The 21385-nt window shown below is 37.3% G+C and overlaps 1 protein-coding gene across 1 annotated transcript in view; it reads right to left on the reverse strand.

Annotated features, from left to right (window-relative positions):
- The window catches only part of unc80 (unc80, NALCN channel complex subunit), a 1117323-nt gene that overhangs the window by 398410 nt on the left and 697528 nt on the right, over positions 1-21385 (reverse strand). The window contains exons 28-30 of the mRNA XM_067137759.2: positions 20663-20878; positions 14368-14503; positions 5624-5887 (exon numbers count right to left, since the gene is read on the reverse strand). Coding sequence (XP_066993860.2) covers positions 5624-5887; positions 14368-14503; positions 20663-20878 — 616 coding nt within the window. The remainder of the gene's footprint in view (positions 1-5623; positions 5888-14367; positions 14504-20662; positions 20879-21385) is intronic.

A 21385-nucleotide genomic window follows, 5' to 3' on the forward strand; every position in this document is an offset into this window, starting at 1 on the left:
AGCAGGTTGTAGAGCATGGCCAGAGGGTGAAGAGCTTCCTTAAGCATTTTCTTCTTCCCCATTTAGCACTGGTTGTCTTCCCATTTTTAGGATGTACATTCCGCAATTTATTTTGTAGGGTGGACCAAGGCATAGGCCTACCATGGAAATCAAATGCTTTCCTATAAGACAACTCACCACTTATAATATCACGTACGGATTTATCTAATAATTTTGGTTCGTCATTACCCCTCGAAGCAGTTTCTTTCTGCCTCTGACAATTTCTAGGTATTGTCCGAAATCACCCAGACTGCTTTCAATTTTCAGTAAAATGTGCGTAAAACACTATATTTCATTAAATTCCACCAAAATTCCACAGCAATCGTTTATAAACACTTCAGTCAATTGAACTCACTAAAAACCATAGTTATAATGCATTCCTTCCGACAGCGAGAATCGAAAGTATCCACTTAATGATAATGCATGAATTTTCAACATTGCCAGTGCACATGGGAAATTTTCCGAAGTACGAAGTTGGTTCGTAATAAAAAGCACAGAATGCGGGAAACATAACCTTAAAGTCAAACTAAAATGCACGCGAAAGTGCAAAGCACCAGCGGTTCATTGCTATGCGACAAAATACGGCAAATCTACCATACTGTCCGAAACCACCTCTGTGTCTGAAATCACCCCGTTTGACGGTATTTACCTTATTTTATAATTTGCACCAGATTCTCGCAACACATTAGGAAAGATATGATTGCCATCTAGTGCTAAAAAATTGAACTGATACATAGTAAATACACAAAACTCTTCAATGTTTCTGATTTACACCACATATTGCCCGCAGCGCTTCAACGGCAAACCGCCCAGGCAGGATGGTAGTGACATTCAGTGCCATAGCAGAGTGTCACGCTTGGTGTCATGCATTATTTTCTGGTCAGACACAAAGGCAAACAGTGTTTTTCTTCCTTCTACTACTCTCCCAATGCATGGTTTCTAAATTGAGCTGTTAAGTAATCTTTTATGATTATGACTGTGCTATAGAGAACCTTTTAAAATGCTCCTTAGGATTATGCACATTCATTGAAAAATGTAATATTTCTCCAATTGGCAAACCAATTCCTGAATTAAAAGACTTGAAGACTAAATCATATGGAGGTTTCAAAAGACATTTTAATACATCATGACATACAGAATCACTGTGACTGTGTGATAGTGAAAAATTCATCAAGGCTATTTTGCTCGGTGTGTTTATATTCTTCAAATGAAAAATGCTTGGACCAAAGATGATATCAAGACTGCCATGATCAATCAATCAATCAATCAATCAATCAATCAATCAATCAATCAATCAATCAATCAATCAATCAATCAATCAATCAATCAATCAATCAATCAATCAATCAATCAATCAATCAATCAATCCAATCTTTGTTCTGTTCTTTAGATAGAATATGCAATAGAGATAGTCACATACATGTTGTATACATATAAATATATATATTCCAATTCTGGTACATAATACATTTACAGTATTCTACAATCTATATATTCTACGTTCCCCTGTCGTCAATTTGCCTAGCAGAGCGGAGACGCTGTGTGCTACGTTCGGACATCAAAATATGGGTCGAAAGTTCTACCTAAAATTAACTTGAAATCATAGGACAAGTTCTAGAATACATTATTGGTAAATGAGAACTTGAAGAAATGAATGGGTGGAAAGGTTTATTAACAATAAGCATGAGAAAAGAATGATAATCTTCCCAATTAAAATTAAATTACAAAAATGTTACAATAAAATTTGCCCCTTCACAATTTAAATAGAAACACGGGTCTCAAAACAAAATTACAATTATTATTGTGAAATACAATGGTATTATTGTGTTCTTGACGTAGGACTCAAATAAATTAAACTGCACATGACATGTAGCCTCGATCTGAAACGTCTCTTTACATGAAATATCATTACAGATTTGCACATTTCGGCCTGATTAAACAAATCCAAACTAGTCAGTAAACAAATATAATAAACACTTGCTTGGGACTGGCATATACCCCCCAAAAGACACTGAATTTACAACAATGGGATCCGCCCCGGATAAACTCGAGAGGGAACAGAACCTCACAACTAAAAATCAGCTCATACTGTGATCCCCTTAATCAATGATGCACACAATAACAATGAACAAAACCACATCGGACAAACACACAAAAGGTCAAAATAAACATCTCCTCAAAAAAGAAAACAGATATATACACTTGATGTCATCGTCTGGGGTTCTTGGTCTCAAATGCAAGACCTCTATGGCTCTTAATATCAACCGCCATGTATTAAGCATAGTGGATGATTGCCAGCTAAAGTTAGCAAGTCCTGGTCAGCTGTGGAGAGAAAGTGAATACCGAAATAATTTTACACGCAAACAGACTAACTTGCCTTGGTCTGGATAGCAGGTTTGTGGGTGCACCCCGATTATTCATTGTGTCTCAGTCAGCCAACATCGTGAGTCTATACCAGCATTGGGTCAACAGACCTTTCTCCTCTCAGCTTTCAAAACCAGCCTTGTCTTTAACACATTGTCAGAGAGGGGCTCTCTTAGCTAAGCTTGCATCTCGTTATGACACACCAAACTGTGTCCCAATATTATGCCACAATCGGGTCTCACATCAGCCTGTACTCAAATACATGCCTTACATCTAAAATAAACAGGTACGAATCCCAGCTCTCTCCTGGCCTATTCTCGCATCTAAGCTTCCTCGGGCTACTTTCACAAATATCTCACTGCAGTATCACACACATATATCTCAGCTCTTTCTGGCCACATATCTACTCTCTCTAGGTTCTCATCCCAAACACGGCTATGGATTAGTCTGTTGTGGTATCATATAAAAGATCTCTCTGAGTCACAACTGTGTAAATATCTCTCTGGTCTCACCACAAGCTGAAAAACATGCCCCATGTGTATTCATGCACATCCTGATGCTGTTAACTAAGTTGTCTTCAATACCGTGCTCCCCGTTTGAATTTCTAGAGGTATGTTGACCTCCAACTCATTATGAAGACTTTGACATCAATATAACCCTCGCGTCCATACATGGCACATAAGAAACCTACATAAAAAATCACGTAATACCCACTAAACTGTCATTACCCTCATACCATCTAAAGCAAAGCTAATAAAATACATAGCTGGCGCATGCCATCAGGCCCAAGCTATTACTTAATGTACACATGAAATAAACATGCCTATGGCATTAAAATTTACATCATCGGGCGAGTTGGCCGTGAATTTAGGGGCGTGCAGCTGTGAACTCGCATCCAGGAGATAGTGGGTTCGAACCCCACTGTCGGCAGCCCTAAAGATGGTTTCCCATTTTCACACCAGGAAAATGCTGGGGTTGTACCTTAATTAAGGCCACGGCCGCTTCCTTCCCATTACCAGGCCGTTCCTGTCCCATTGTCGCCATAAGACCTATCTGTGTTGGTGCGACGTAAAGCAAAAAAAAAAAAGTTTAAACATTTACATTACTGAAAAGGCACTGAGTCAAATCTATAGCTGAAAGTCATGCTTAAATGCAGTTTCCTCAGCGCGCTGTCTGGAGCTGTGTTAAGGAGTTAGCACATTCTAGCGCTGCATGCACTGGACCCTGAACCCGGCACTTGACTCCTGAGAACACCATTACAAATGCCATGTTCTTCTTTGTCGATCCTTGGCAAGTCCTGAAAACTGGATGATGAAGTATGACACTCCTCATGAGTAAAGCCTATTGTGGGTATGATACCCGGACACTTGCTTCTTGTGACAAATTAAAATATCTCTGTCTCGCAATCTTCTTTCTCTTACTCTGACTCACTTGGGAACACTATCCACGGGGTCTTCACGAGTAAGTTCAAAATTAAACTTGCTTCCCATTGGGGTTTCCAACGTAGGAATGTTGCTTTCGCTACGGGGTTCGTCTCCTCCTAAAGCATGGAGTTCGGGCTCTGCATGATGCTATATTCGAATATTCTATTAATGTAAAGTGATTACATTAGGACCGTAATATAGTGATATGGTAAATGCTGGTTGTGGTAGAAGAATAGACTGAAATAAAATAAAAGGGGAAAAACCATAGTTATAAGCTCTAGGTGAATATATGTGTAAGGAATATGACAGAAAACTGACAATTAGTGTTATCAATCAATCAATCAATCAATCAGTCAATCAATCAATACTGATTTGCATTTAGGGCAGTCACTCAGGTGACAGATTCCCTACCTGTTGTTTTCCTAGCTTTTTCTTAAATGATTTGAAAGAAATTGGAAATTTATTGAACACCTCCTTTAGTAATTTATTCCAATCCCTAACTCCCCTTCCTATAAATGAATATTTGCTCCAATTTTTCCTCTTGAATTCCAACTTTATCTTCATACTGTGATCTTTCCTACTTTTAAAGACGCCACTCAAACTTAATCGTCTAGTAATGTCATTCCACGCCATCTCTCCGCTGACAGCTCGGAACATACCACTTATTATACAGAATGATACAAAAGTCAAGCAGCTTGTCTTCTTTCTCCCAAGTCTTTCCAGCCCAAACTTTGCAACATTTTTCTAATGCTACTCTTTTGTCGGAAATTACCCAGAACAAATCAAGCTGGTTTTCTATGGATTTTTTCCAGTTCATGAATCAAGTAATCCTGGTGAGGGTCCCATACACTGGAACCCTACTCTAGTTGGGGTCTTACCAGAGATTTATATGCCCTCTCCTCAGCCTAGGTGCTGCAGTGTGTTGATCCAGCCATGGCCAAGGCTGCGCATCTAGTATTGTATCTGCTGTGTGTAAAGAATATGCTGGAGAAGGAGAGGGAGGAGTGGGGAGGAAGGGAACTGAGGTAGTAGAGGGAGGAAGCCTGTTGGTGGGTGACACTGATGTCAGAGAGGGTTTATCTGTGATTTGGGAAGAAATCTCTCTTAATTTTAATTTATTTAGAAAATGTGGAAACAGTCCGTAGAGGGGACTACTTAACTCTGTGACATCATTCAAGTTGCGATCTCGGTTGCTAAGGCGATCGATGTGAATATAGATATTTTCATACTTGTTCATTAAACTACCCTTTTTTAATCTCTTTGAAATAGTTAAATCCTTCTCTATGGTAGTATAGTATGACCTATTTCCCTCACATGGATACTCATTGCTGAAAGTCTTTGGCACTTGTTAAAGTGCTCTAAATATTTGGTGGAAAATCTTCTCCCAGTCTGTCCAACATATGAAAATCAGCAATGAGAACAAGTAGACCTGTAAATCCCTGATTCAGAAAACTGATCTTTTACGGGGTTAAGGGTGTTGTGATTTTAAAAACAATTCTGGTTTGTATAATTAGTGGTAAACATTTTTTAAATGCATTGGAAATTTGATATACGCTAGGGTTATTGTAAATGAAGGTCTTTTGATCTTTTTGGTTTGTCAGGGTTCAATGTGGAAATTTGTTTTTGTTCTACTTTATTAAGGATTTTGTTGACCATGTTCAATTTATAGCTTAGCTTAGCTATATTTCATGTGAATTGTAACTCTTTATTATGGTCCTTGCATGAAAGGGGGAGTTTGAATGCTCGATACATTAGGCTATAACATATATGAATGATGTACTAAGATTAATGCTTACCATCTCGATCTCCAGTTATTGATTGTAGGCTCTGTGCTGATGTCTGTGAATGACCCATAGATGATAGAGCCATACTCCAACGACGATTAGCTTCCCTGCTGTACATACGCTCCCATGGTGGTGGACGTTCTCTAGCAGAGGACCGTGATGATTTTGGCAATGTTTGATAGGTTTCTCGCAGGAATGCTGTTATTTCGAGCAGCAAGATACAGGCCAATAGCCGAAGAGCCATAGGGCAATCTGAACCGTACATATTAACACTGGCTGCATCACAAAAGAACACAGCTATGAGAACAAATGAAAAGTAAAGATAAATAAAAAGGAATAGCATCAATGAACATTTCAACAGATTTCTGTATGTAAGGTATTCTAAATATCGGAAAGAAGGAGATGTAATATCAGTTTCTGGGGGTGGTGGTAGTAGGTTGGTGATGGTGGTGGAGATGATGGAGGTGATTATGTTTTGGAATGCTGTGCTTGAATTTAACTACAGAAAGAAAAAAAAACTTAGCATCAATAAAAGGCAAGAAAGTAGAATCTCCATGGGCACAGCCAAACACAACTGCCCCTTTTTGCCACTTTATCACGTCCTTGCATCTACCCATGTTGATGTACACTGCCTGCTTGAAACATCAATGTCCCAGTGATCGCTACTGCCTTATCCTCACGTAGAGGCAGTGCGTGTGCGGTTGAGCAAGGGACTCATTCACTGCGCTATCCGTACTGGATTTACGATCCACCTGTGCATGAGCACTAGGGTGACTCATTTTTTGTTTGATGAGCTTATATATGTGAAACTCAGGACTTAAGAAACTAAGCTGAGAATTTTTTTTTTTATGAACTCAAGGGGATGGAGTTTTACAGGGGGCTCAAATTTGTGAAACTCAGTATTTAAGTTCAAGATTAAAGCTGGAAGGAATTAAGCTGCAAATTATTTTTATGAACTCAAGGGAGCTAATTTTTGTTTTCACAGCATAACACGAAAACAGCAGCAAATATTTGTGAAACTCAGTATTTAAGTTCAAGATAAAAGGGGGGAGAAACTAAGCTGCAAATTACTTTTATAAACTCAAGGGGATGGGGGTTTACAGGGGGATCACTTTGGTTTTTCCGAGCATAATGAAAAAACGGTGGCACATAAATTTGTGAAATTAAATATTAAGGGCAAAGAAACTAAGCTGCAAAATGTTTGTGATCTCAAGGGGAAGGGCTTTTTAAAGGGGACTCATTTTAGTTTTTACAGCAACAAGTTTTAACTACTGCACATACAAAACCTTAATATTGAAGTTAAAAGCAAACTGGGGTGTGCGGGGGAAGGGGAGAAAATAGACAACAGTTAATTTTTATGGGCTCGAAGGATGGGGGATGCAATTTCATTGCATTTAATACATTTGCCCAGGGAATGCTGGGTACTACTATGCTCCACTGTATCACCTAATAAAAACAATAAAAAAAATTAAATGTGCTTGTGGAAAAAATCGTGGTAAAAATAAAATATGCTTCAGAAAAAGCAGCTAAATAGCAAAATTAAGCACAGATAAAAAGTATAGCACATTTATGTATCAGTACAAGTCATCTCGTGATGTATCATTGCACACCACAGTATTACAATCTTCATAAACAACTGCTCCACAGCACGAAAATATTAGGAGAACGCCCCCCCCCCCACTCTCTCTCTCTCTCAATATATATACACACTTCCTCACCGTTGCAGGCTGAAGTCCCCTCTCATTTGGAGACTGATGGAGATTTTCTGCCAACGGCTCCATTTTTTCCTGGATTAAGTCAGAGTTCCACATGTCTTTCATTTATTTAACATAGTTCACCCAGTTTTCAGCAGACACACATAAGAAACCTTAATCGAAGAGTCCTTCCATCTCCTTTATGTTTAAAAGTGTTGTTGTTCATAATGACATAGTGCTTCACTTGTGCCCAAACAAGTTCAATAGGGTTCCGCTCACAATGGTACAGTGATAAACGAAGAACCATGACCCCTCTTTTTCTTGCCATTTCATTGATTTTGAATTGACCGTATTTCCATTGCACACTGCTTTTGAGGACTATCAAGACTGTTTTTAGCAAGTTCTCATCGTTCACTACACCATGTTTTCAAATCCATGACCACAGGCTCTGTTTCTTCCATGTCTTTGTAGCAGAGCTCCTTCCTAGTGGCTGTTATAGCAGACACTGTCAAGAACAATGACAGAGTTTGGGCAGCAGGTTCGGAAACAGATGTTCTTTAAAATAACCCTCATAACCACCATCCATCTCATTATGGGTGTCTGTGGTATCCTCCTTGCTCTGAAACATGTACTTCAGCTCTGGGATGAACCATTCTTGATACCGGCATGGTACCAACACGAACCTTGGGCCACGACCTATAGGTGCCTTAAGACAGCATGAGAGTCCTAACAGAAAAGCATCCGTGAAGTTGAAATGGTCATATCTTCCCATTCTAACCCAATGGTTAGCCCTGTATTAACCCATGATTCATCAGTGCAGAAAAATATTTCTTCACTCATCTTGGTATTTCTTAATTGTTGTTAGATACTCATGGCACCAGGATATAACATTCTCTTTTTCTGTTGTATGAGCTGAATTGTACACGAAACCCATGTCTTTCAACAAACAATTCAAGGTTGTTCTTTTGAATTCAAGAAGGTCTTTATCATTATACACAGACAGTAGCACTTGCTGCAAAGTTGGAAGTTGGTTCTTAAGGAAACACTCATGCACCTTATGACTTACATGACTGCAAACAAAATCATGTACTAACATGCATTTGCTGACCCGCTGCCTTTCTGCAGTACCTTACGTTCTCTTTTTTTTTTTTAACCAGAGAAGCCACAGATCCTGTAGTACCTGATCATTGCACTTTCTAAACAGTCCTCTCATAAAGGCCTGTTGCTTCAGCAGTTTCCTTATTTGCACAGCTGAGACTTTTATCTGGATTCTTTTGAGAAAGTTAATAGAGTCTTTTTGTCATGATGATGTGCAAGTAAGCTGGTCAGAACACATCGTCGTTTGAGCATACTCCATGAGTAACTTTTCTTTTTTTAATTTCAACTATTATCTCAGCATGCAGTGCAGGTATTATTATTTTAAAGGCACACAGGAACTTGTTTCAAGTAATTGGACTGAACACATACAGGCTGGATATTATAAAACTATAATTAATATTTCCCACAGCACATGATATAAAACATGACAGTATCATTGTCTGTTCCTAGTCTGACGTTTCCATACATAATGTTTAGACCTCAAATTTTTACATGTTAAAAATGTTAATTTAGGTGCCTAAAACAGGCTCCCAAATACACAAAAAGAGGTTCTAAAAATTTATTTTAGGCAGCTTCAGTTTTACATATTTTAATAAGCATTTATCAATTAAAGTACCATTATTATTTTGCTAAACTGATAACAACACTCTAGGGGGAAATACAAAACATTTCATTCACGTCTTTGCTGCAAAAGTAACAGAATATAATTTTACCAGCCGATATGAACCACTGTTTAATTAAAGATAACTTGGGAGTGACACTTTTGGCAGAATGCATTCACTGAACAAGTGGACACACTGAAATGTTCTCACAGAATGAACTGAAAAGATTTGTTTTCAGCAGGTCAACGGAAACTATCTCCCGCCTCGTGACACACAGATTAGAGGCAGGTTTACTGCAGAAAATTATCAAGGACTACTGGGGAGTGTGGTTTACAACTTCTCACTTTTCAGACTTTGTTTGAAAAGTATTTCAAGAATATACTGTTCAAGATACTCAAAACAAGTCATCAAATATTATAGTTTCTCGGAATAAATTAAAAAAAAATTACATCTATTTAAGGAATAAAAAATAGGAACATAGGAAAATATAGGTTCTAATATCAATTTAGGCATTTTTGGGCACTATAAGACCACAGTTGTTAACCTTATAAATAAATTAAACACACAAATACAACTTAATTTTAAGTTACCTCTTTAGGAACAAAACTGGTTTTTGCCTAAAATCTGAGGTTAATGATGATACACCATTAAATTCCACCAGTGAAGTTGTATTATAACCACTGCTTATTTTAACTATGTTTTCATGCAAAATTTACCATGCATAATTTGATGCATTGCTGCCAACTTTTAGAAATAAAAAATAGGAAGATTTTTTAATTCTAAGATTTCATCACATATATTGCACCACAGTCTAAGTGAAAAAAGGACAGGATAAAAGGCATGCATACCTAAAAGTTACAATGTGATCTGATCATTAAATTTAAAATCTTAAATTAAAAAAAACCATTAAAATGGTTACAAGAAAATGTACCTACTCACTCTCATTTATGACACATACATATGAATAATACAGTCGAACCTCGATACCTTGAAACTACATTACTCGAATTTTCAGTATCTCAAACTAACTTAGATTTTCCAGCCGTTTGTCCTATTCTTCATGTGTATTTATTTCTCTATTCTCGAAATTCGGTTATAAAAATTTCTCGATTTCTCGAAGCAAACATTTCCTCCCTTGAAGCAAAAAATACTCTGTAACTCAAATTTTGTGCAACGTTAACTGTGCAATATGGCATTTGCAGTTTGTGAGGAACAGTCAACAAGTAAAGAAAGGGTTCCAGTGAAGCTGGAAGCGAATATGACGGGAACCGAAAAACTCGAACTTCTAGTGATCGACAAATCAGCAAAGCCTCGCTGTTTCTCGGGTGTCAGTTACCGGTCACGTACAAAAGCAAGCCCAGAAGTCGCAGATGACAAGCTCCATTTACAAAACTCGGCTCCGTGGTATTGACGAAAAGTTTCAATGTGAAGGGAGGAGAGGTTAACCACAACAAACAGAAGAAACTAACGGATATTTTTTCCAAAATTTTAACAGAGCTATGTTTCTTATTTCACCACTGTATGTACTAATTCCTGTATTCTAAAAAAAATTACTGTAATAAAATTAAAGTGATGCCATAAAATAGAGTTTCTTCGTATATTTTTAAGTACCAGTACTGTTAAACATAATGTATTCATTAAAACCATGAAGATACATATGATTCAATTATATGCTATACATGCTCAAAAACGGTATTCTCTATATCTCAAAATTTTGATAACTCAAAATAAAATTTATCTCCTGAGCTGATTCGCATAATAGTTTCCTTTCTTTCTTCTTTCTTGCGAACCGGCCAAACTTAGGCCCACGCCAATACCACTTCACTTTCTTCTAATCATCCCTTCTTCCTTCCTCTTTCTTCACAGTGCCTTCATTCTTTCAAAATGTTGCGCTCTTCTCTCTTCAGTCCATCTTCCCCCTCTGCGCTTTCTTTTCTTCAACCAGAACTTTTATGTTGGAAAGTCTTTTCCTGAATTGGTCTCTATCATGACATTCTTCATCTGCAGTTCATAACCTCTTGAGTTCTTCCTTCATCTGCTTGGCATATCCCCCCTGGCTCTTCAAGTAGTATATTTTATTAAAAATTTGTTTATTTAACCTTGCTGGATCCATTCTGACCATGTGTCCATAGAATCGCAGCCGTCTTTTCCTTATTGTTGTTTCCAGGGCTCCTGTTCTTTTGTATATCTCCTTATTTGATCGTAATCTGTAGTTTCCCTCTACCACCCTTGGGCCGTAAATCCTCCTCAATATTCTCCTTTCAATCTTATTGATGGAAAGATTCCTTTTGTTGTAAATGGCTTTGGTGGCAATGTTTAGCCTTTCCAACTTAAGTCTTCTATTTTCCATGGCCTCTTTATCCATCCCGTTGCTACTGATAATCTCTCCCAGGTATTTAAACTGCTTTGTGACCTTCACTTCGCCATATTTCGTCTTCATTGTTCTCTTTACATAATTCCTGTCTGTGCTCATGATCTCTGTTTTTGTGAAGGAGATTTTTAAACCTGTTTTCTTGGCTATCTCCTATAGTTCATTTATCTGTGTTATTGCTTCCTGTTCTGTCTCAGCGAAGAGTGCCAAATCATCAGCAAAGGCCAAACACTTGGGTTTGACATGTTTATTTTTACTACCTATTATAGCACTTGAGTCATTATGTTTCCACAGTATTTTCATGACCTTACCTAGAACCACGTTGAAGAGTGTTGGGGATAAGCTGTCACCCTGTCTCAGACCTGTTTTTATCTGGAAGGGTTTGCTGATCTCTCCTGGAAATTTCACTTTGGATATGGTGTTTGTTAGTGTTAACCTAAGTAAGTTGAGTGTTTTTTGATCGATGCCATATTCTCTCAAAATTTCCATCAATGTGTGTCTATCTATTGAATCGTATGCTTTTTGAAAGTTAACGAAAGAGATGAAGATGTTCTTTGGTCACGCATTGTAATATTTGATTATCAATTTTAGACTCAAGATATGATCCTGACAAGAGTGCCCTCTCCTGAAGCCACCCTGATACTCTCCCAACTTGTGGTCAATTTGCGGTGTCAGTCTGTTCAATAGGAGTTTAGAAAAATCTTATACGTGACAGATAAAAGAGATATTCCTCGGTAGTTGTTGACATCTGTTTTCGGTTCCTTTTTATGTAGCGGGTGTATTAATGCCACTAGCCAGTTTTCTGGTATTTTCTCATCTCTCCAAATATTCCAGAACAGTTCTGTCACTTCAGTGATAAAGGCATCATTGGCTATCTTCCACAGTTCTGCTATTACTCCATCTTCACCAGATGTTTTGTTGTTCTTTAGGGAATTTATTACTTCCCTTACTTCTTCCTCATTTGCTGGTTCAGAATCTGGGTTCTGGATTGTGTCCTTCTCAATCTCCAATTTTTCTTGTGGTGATTCACAGTTAAGGAGGACTTCAAAGTACTTTGTAAGGATCTCACAGTTATCTTTATTGTTGAGGGCAAGAGTTATGTCCGTTTCCTTTATTAGACTGTAAAATGAATGGAAATTTAATTTTATAGGTATCTCTGAACACTTGGAGATAACGTTTGTTATGCTTTTCGGCCATAACATGAAGAGAAAATACCAGAAACTGTCACCAACACAACTCCCTGTAATACATTCAACTCATTAAAAATATGAAGTAAGAATTTTAAAAAAATGCAGTGAAATACGCGAAACTAGCACATACAAAACCGATAGGTATGTCTCATACATTGTTAATATACGACTTTGACATTGGGAAAAGCACAGAACCGGTAGAAAAAACACGTGGCATACAATTCCAACAAAATTACGCACGGAAATGATGTTAATAGCGCGCAAACCACACAATAAGAAACTCATTCTTTCATCCCGATTAACTGAGTCACTAGGGCTCGCTAGCCTCTCTTGCTTGTAGGACGATTGCCGTCCCTAATCCCCAGCCATAAAGCACACATGCTGTTGTAGTGAGCAGGAAACACAATACACTCGTGAAATAAAGCATCAAATAAAACACTTGAAAATGAGGTTGGGTAAATTACACAAGCACATAAGAATTTATCCCTTATCCTAGGGGAAGAGTATTGACTATACTGGAGGTTATATTGGTCAAAAATAGGAAGAATTAAAAATAAATCAGAAAATTGGGAGACGAATTAAAAACGGAAAGTTTCCAGGTAAATCAGAAGGGTTCGCAGGTATGTTGACGATAGATGTACCAGTCTCAGCCCGTTATAATGTTGTACTAATTAAAGACTGTATTAGCAATAGTGAAGCTTTTCTTCGTTGTTATATAAATACCCCTCCAATAATAGTTTTAAATAGCTACAATATGTCCCCAGGGTTAGAACTGACAATTCAACAGTTTAATATAAGACAGCAAAATTTGATGGGTTGAAAATGACCCATCTGGGCATGACTGGGTTAAGATTCACTTAAGGAAAATGATCCAAAAGTTCTTTTCAGAACTGGGAATAATCTAGGATGTAACACAGTGCATTACAGAGCTTTGTGTCATAATCTTGTAAAAATAAACCGAAAAACAGTATTGTATTCTATTGTCATTCCTTAAATAGAGAAATCTCCACAAAAATTCAGGTCTCTCTTAGCTCCTGTAATGTGAGTGCTGCCATTTGATGTTGAAGGATATCCTGAAAAATGGTGATCATCTGACTCCTGACCAATTTTGACCGAGTAAACTGGTAATAGTAGTGGATGTTACTTGAAACACTATTTATCAACTCCTTGCTGCTTTTTTTTTTTTGCAATTGGCTTTACGTTGCACAACACAGATAGGTCTTATGGCGACAAAGGTATAGGAAATGCGTAGGATTGGGAAGGAAGCGGCCATGGCCTTAATTAAGGTACAGCCTCAGCATTTGCCTTGTGTGAAAATGGGAAACCATGGGGTTCGAACCCACTATCTCCCGGATGCAAGCTCACAGCCGTACGCTCCTAACTGCACGGCGCATTTTTTGTTGTGTTACAGAAAAGGTATTAGCAAGTTTCATACAAAAGTTCACATTAATATGTTGTTTGTAAAAGTTAGCTATTTCAAAGTTCAGCGAAAAATTCACAAAAGACACTCGATAATGCAGATCTCAAGTCAACAGAGATAAATGCAACTCTTAGTAAGCTGTCACCAATTTCAGAGTCAAGGAAAACAATCTCTTCTTGCTACAATACTCACATTCAATTAACAAAGTTCAGGTACTGGCATAGTTTGAAAAGCAGAATTTTTATAAGTGACAAAACACAATTAGGAAATTACAGTCCAAAATATCAGAAATTCTATGTTTGATTAGTATTTAACTTTAAAAAATGCTAAATATGAAAAATTTACAAATTAGAGAACATTGCCTCTCCATACCACACCAACCTTCATCTAAAAAGTCTTCCTCTTCATCTTCCATCAAGAGTTCCTTTTGACGATTCTCTTCAGTTACCATAGATACAACATTGGCTACATGCTGCTTATCTTCCTGCAGCATTTCTTCAAGTCGAGAACCAAGAGCCTGCAAACATATAGCAAATAAAATCTCAATTTATTTGAGCACAAATATTCACTTAATTCAGCACATTCAAATAACCGATACGCATCCGTCTTAATGCCCACCTGCAGTCAAGTACACTGGCCAGGGAGGATTAAATGTTGACATCAAAAATAGAAACGAAATTATGTCTTTCGTCAATTTATTTGTAAATGACGATTTCCTTGTAAGTGTATGCCATCAGACAAACCTATACTCGGAACAAGTTATTAGTGCAGCACCACGTCCATTCACTGAATAGCCCTATTCTATTTTTCAGATTTGGAAACCGGTCAACGTAAATGAGAAGAAAAAGTCTTTAGGACTAATGTTTGCAACCAAAATAATCCAAAAACCAGATCTGAAAATGTACTGGACAGAGGACACTATTTTCCTCTCGCCGATTTTTTTGAAAACCATGGCACCCACCCAGTTCAAAAACATATTGTCATTCTTGCACTTTAACAACAGCAGTCATTACGAGGGGAATCGTGATAGGCTATACAAAATAGGCCGATTCTGGAAAGGCTCAGCGACCAGTTTTCGCACAGTAACATTTAATGTAAAGTAGTGCACTAAAGAGATGAGGGGATTTAAAAAGGCTGGGCTGGAGGTTTAAATCACCTGCTCAGGTAGCTGGTAGTCAATGTTTTAAAAATAAAGAAACATGTACAGTCGAAGTCCGCTATAACGAGTACGGCATATAACGAGAACTCCATTATAGTGACAACTTTTTTCTGTCCCTTCAAATTTCCTATATTAAACTGTGTATTGTCCATTTAAAGATAAAAATTTCATTGTTCCGTATTGAAAGTATTAACGTTAAAAATTAAATAATTGAAAAAGAGGTTCAACCTATTCAATACATAAGAGAAAGAAATGTAGTGATTACATTCTTATTTAACAGTAACTATAAATGGGACCGGTTTCGACCCTAGTCCAGGTCATCGTCAGCCGTAAAAACATGTAAAACAATGCATATGAAAAAGAAAAAGAAAAATATTAAGTGAACTCTGGATCGGTATAAGATGAAACATAAATTAACGATGGGGGTAGAAATTGTGAGTCACTTAAAAGAAAACAGTATGTAATATTAAGAATGGTAGTATTGAATAGGTTGAACCTCCTTTTCAATTATTTAATTTTTAACGTGTGTATTGTCCTTCGGTTACAGCGAGAACCCTATCACTGGCGCATCCGTTATTACGAGCGATTAAGCGCGCGCGATTTTTTTCCCTTACCGATATTTATGCACCCCAGCGATGATATTGCATGCGATCGATTACCTTCGGCATCGTTTCCTCGCTATGTGCACTAGCGATTTCTCTTGTCAACATTCGAAGGCGATGTCGGAGTCGATTAGTAATATCCATCGACAGCTGTTCCGTAAAGAAAATTCAAAATGAAAGAGAACATATTTTCATAATAAATGCGTAAATAACGTGTCCGATAACGGTTGTTAACTCGTTAAAATTAAGGCTGACTAAACGAACGCTTAATTTTGAGGCTAAATACTGCAATTAAGTAAGAATGGGATACACCTCGAGATATGGCAGAGTGCTTAATTGATTTCATAGGTTAGTTTGTATTTTGTCGCGTCTGGTTAAATTACGGAAAGGCTATTATGAAAATTTATAGCGAGAAAGGTATAATTTCTCTACCGGTGCTTGATGTGTGTTTTCATCATACGTATAATACGGTTAGAATACGTGGCGTTGTTTGAATAAGAAAACTGAAACGTTTGCAACAAAATGAGATCGATCATCTTTGGTACGGTATAGTTTTCTCACTTTGTGCATTTGCGAGCTCTCTCGTTGACATTCAAAGGCGATGTTGGAATTGATAAGTAATACCCATCGACTGCTGTTCTCTAAAGAAAATTCGAAATGAAAAGAGTATAACATGTTTTCGTAATAAATGCGTAAATAACGTGGCTGATAGCACTTGTTAACTCGTAAAAATAAAGACTGAATAAACAATATCTTAATTTTAGTGTTATATACAGAAATTACGTAAGAATGTCATACACCTCAAGATATGGCAGAGTACATCACTGATTTCAGAAGATATTTCATATCTTCTCGCGTCTAGTTACGGCTATTTACATGTAAATTTTTCGCGAGGAGGTTATTTCTCTACATGCGTTTCAAATACGTTTTCATTATAGGCTACATATACGGTTAGGTTAGGTGACGCTGTCTGAAGAAGAAAGCTGAGCTGTTTGGCACAGAAATCTCTGGAGGGATACCATATTTCTCCGAATCCAAGACTTTTTTTCTCTCAGAATCTCATGCGAAAACTCAAGAGTTGTTGCATTCGCGGCCTAACAGTAAGTAAATGGATACCACTAGCAACTACCGCGGTAACCACGCTGCTTCTTTTCACACGCGCACAGAACTCATTGACAATAAACGACCGCCTCTTTACTACACATCGCTACCGGTTCTACAGTGTACAGTGCCTGTGTGTTTCTCAAATCTGCAGAATGGCATCAAAACATGCGACCCTTCGAATTCTTAGAAAAGCCATGGCTATTCAGTGGCAGTCATAATGCGTCTATTGTACTTGACGCTTAGTAAAGTTAAGGTTTATAGACAGCAGGAATATCTTTGTGATGGATCGTCGTATTGTAAAGATGCGTGGAAAAGGTATTGCCGGCAAATTTTAAACGGGTTCTAGTCGATATTATGATGCCAATTTTAAAGTTAATGTTTATTAAACACTCGGAAATGTAGAATAATTGTGCAGCCGCAAGAAAAATACGGCATAGGCCTAACTAAAGCCAATATTTGGTGTTAGCGTGAAGACAAAGAGCTTAAAAAATGCGTACTGTACAAAATATGAATTCAGTGGTCCGCAACAAGGACGCTTTAAAGAAGTCGATGATGAAATTGTGAGGTATGTGCACGAAAAATGCAAGAGCGATTGGCCATGCCGTGGCGCAATAAACTCGTTCATTGACTTTCAACTTTCGCGATTAGGCCTATACATCGCTAGCCGTTGAATTTGGCTGCACCTGACAAGCGAGACGTGCGTGTAGCGGTAGCCGGTTATATCTGACGCTGCGTAAAAGTAACAGTTTTAAAGACAGCAGGAATAATTTCCTGATGGATCGTTGTATTGTAGAGACGCATGGAATAGGTATTGCCGGAAAATTTGCAATGAGTTCTCTTCGGTATTATGATGCCAATGTTAAGTTAATGGTCCTTAAACCCACGGAAATAAAGAATAATTGTGCAGCCACAAAAAAAAAAAAAATACGGCTTGACGAAAGTCAATGTTCAGCGTCAAAAAATAGTCTAAAAATGTGTAGGCCTGTATGATTTTACAAACTTCTTTTTGAGCCTGATTTAAATTTTTTGAAGGAAAAAGTGGGGTTCATCTTGGATTCAGAGAAATACGGAACTATATTTTTTTCAGAATGAAATTAAACATACACTCTCGCGTAGTATCGGATTACGAAAAATAACAAACAAGTAAGCCGTAGTGTAGATATCATCTGCGGAAACACAAGTTTTGAACAAACTGATTGCCGTTTCATACAGATTTTAAAGTGCATGAAGGGTTTTCCGACTTTTATACAAAAATCGGATATAACGACAATCCGTTATAACGAGTAAATTTTTCGCTGTTATGAATTCTCGCTATAAACAGACTTCTACTGTATTTATTGTTTTCGGAAAGTCCCCTTAAAGGGGAGAGGGGTGGAAAGAAGTGAAGAAGAAGTTGAATACTTTTTTTGAGGATACTTATATCTCAAAAACTGAAGACGTTACAGGCGTGAAAACTGTTTTTCGAAATCTCCTTTAAAAATAGAGAAACACATTTTTTTGGGAAAATCCATTTAAGGGGGTGAAATGAATTGAAAACCGGGTGAATTTTTAAAGTGAGTACCAGTATATTTACAGTATATGTAAAAAACTTAACATGTTACAGATGAGAAAATTGGTATTTGGAATCTCCTTTAAAAATAAAGAAACATGTATTTTTCTGTTTTCAAAATATCCATGTAGGTGGGGGGGGGGGGGGGCGCGGGGTGGAGGTGGGGGCAGGGAAAGGACTGATAAAGGGGTTGAATTCTTTTCATGGGGATAGTATATCTCAAAAATTGATAATGTTACAGATGTGGAAATAGATATTGGGAATCTGTTTCTCACATGTACAGTTCTATGTCACATGGTCATCTTAGCCTCAAAAGCCAATACCACAAATGTGGTTTAAAAAATGTTTCTGGGGTAAATAAAACTCACTTTTTTAGTGTGTTTTTATACTTTATGGATTTTCAGATAATGTCTTAGTACAGTATTGAGGAAGTAATACTTTTAACAAATTACAAAATCCACGCGAGCAATTTCTTGTTTGCTCTTGACTTCATTTTAATTTACTGTTTCTAGTGCTGTGATGTCCTCCTTGTCAGATCTCTTGGTTTTCATCAGGCTGCAGAGTATCTTCATGTTTCCTTTACTATTTTAACTGCTAGTATGTCTATAAATGATTGGTATACAATAGGTAATAGCCTACCTATTAATTAATAAAAATTGTATCAATCAATCATTTTGAAACCCATGAAGAACTCATAGGACAAATATATTGCCAGGAGCATAAATTATTTCCTACTCTTGTTAATGAGCCTTTCATGGCTGCTAACCAAATGTCGTTAATAAATTGGTTATCCAAATTAAATTTTGTCTATAGGAAAATAGTAAAGGAAACATGAAGATGCTCTTCAGCCTGATGAAAACCAAGAGATCTGACAAGGAGGACATCACAGCACTAGAAACAGTAAATTAAAATGAAGTCAAGAGCAAACAAGAAATTGGAAATGAAATGAGACCTATTTTGATACACTTCTGAGTGAGTTAGAAGTAAGGCTGAGGATGGATAATGTTCCAGCAACTACGACTGAGGTGGAAAGTACTCTAAAAAAAGATGAAAAATAGTAAATCAGCTGGGATCGATGAACTTACTGCTGACATGATTGAAGCAGCAGGTATACCTGGAGTGCAGTGGCTATACAGAACCTTTGAGAGCAATATGCTGTGAGAATCACATTCCACAACTTTCCGCAACCTGCCTTCTATGGCAAGGCCTTTTATCTGTGTTGCAAATCATGTTCAGTTCACAAGGGATGGCAAAGAATATATTCAGGGTTGGGAAAAATGTTATCAAGGGTGGTTATAGAGGAAATTTGTGATGTAATAACTGAATATTTACATATGAATTTCATACAATATGAACTGGGACGATGAATTTACAATGTGCTAAGTGAAAAAGCTTTAATGAAAAATGTGCCAACGAGGTTTCATTGTATTTCACTTCATGTTTAACAGGGCACCTATTTTGTTTCCATTTCTTTTTACCTATTTCTTATCTCATACCAAAGTTTCCAACTGTACTTGTTTGGTGCAGTAATATTCTTATCTTTAACACTCTGGTGGTCGCGCGAAGAAAAGTCACATCAGTGGTCGCGCGGATCACAATTGTTATCCGTACTTTCTTTGTGATATATGGCTATTTTATCCTATTTATTCAATGAATATGATTATGCATTCTGAAAAGAACTTTATTTTCTGTACAATATAATATAATTATGCATGCATTTATAAAAAATACCTGAAAAATTACGAGACATTCTGATTTGTCTCACTTACTCCCTCATAACGTTTTTGAGGTACCTCACTGTCTGGTTCATTCAGCCATCGATTTATATTCTCATAGTCATCTATTTTGTAATTATATATATCATTAATTAATATAAATTCATAAAATGGAGCAGATATATAAACATGAACTGAGATTAGACACCGTCATAAGAAAACAAAGTCAAAAGAAGTCACACTAGTGGTCACACGGATCACAGTTGTGATCCACAAGAATAAATTGCTTTATAATGCAACAACCATCAGTCAAGGTTAGCAGACTACTGCATATCAGAGAGGGGATGTGGCACGAGGAAGGTACATAGGTGCTGAAGGTCAACAGTCATACCAAAGAACAGGAGCGAAAAAACTAAACGGCTGGATCACTATCGTGATCCGCGCGACCACTGGAGTGTTAATATATTTATATTGAAATTTCATCTTAATTTCATCAAGTCATATCTATCTGATCAAACAACAGACACAGTTACATGGGCAGACATACCTCAGCCCACTGGTAAAACATTTTTCCCGCACTTCTTTGAAGGATGTGTGTCCGCCTGAGGCCTGATGGAGCTCCTCTATTAGCCATTGGTCCTGATGGTCGGAAGATTGGAAGATTGAGTTTCATCCATGCAGGCCATTGGCCTTTATTGCAAAGGTGTACAAAGTAAGAGCATTCTAAGTAGAGCGCAGCTTTAGACACCACAGGAGCATGAGGCTGAAAAAAAAAAAAAACCTCATCAGGTAAAACTACCAAGACACACTAAAAATAAACCTAGACACTAAGTACACAAAACTATATTCATTTTAAATAAAGACTACAGCCTTTTCTTTCAGGTATATCCAATAAAAGACTTAATTCATTCACAAAAGAATGTGACAATTATGTAAAAGGTTAATGAATTATATATTTCAGGAAGAAGATTTGTCAAAGAAAATACCATTATACTGCAGATAATAATGACAATAAGGAAAATGTTCAGGTAATCAGGTGTACTACAACTACAATGGCAAAAATAGCAAAACACTCCCCAGCACACAAATCACACTATTTGTAAAGGTGACTCATAAATCTGACCGTGTATGACTTCTAGGAGAGTGGTGTGTTCATTGCTAAGTTCCGGGACCCATCAACCCTCTCCAAGATACAATAGTTCATGATGTGTGTTACTCTAGTCATGTCCTAACTTTGTGAACCATGGTCAATGGCCGAGTGATGTAGTAA

Source organism: Anabrus simplex, chromosome 1 (genome assembly GCF_040414725.1).
Source record: "Anabrus simplex isolate iqAnaSimp1 chromosome 1, ASM4041472v1, whole genome shotgun sequence".
NCBI lineage: Eukaryota > Metazoa > Arthropoda > Insecta > Orthoptera > Tettigoniidae > Anabrus > Anabrus simplex.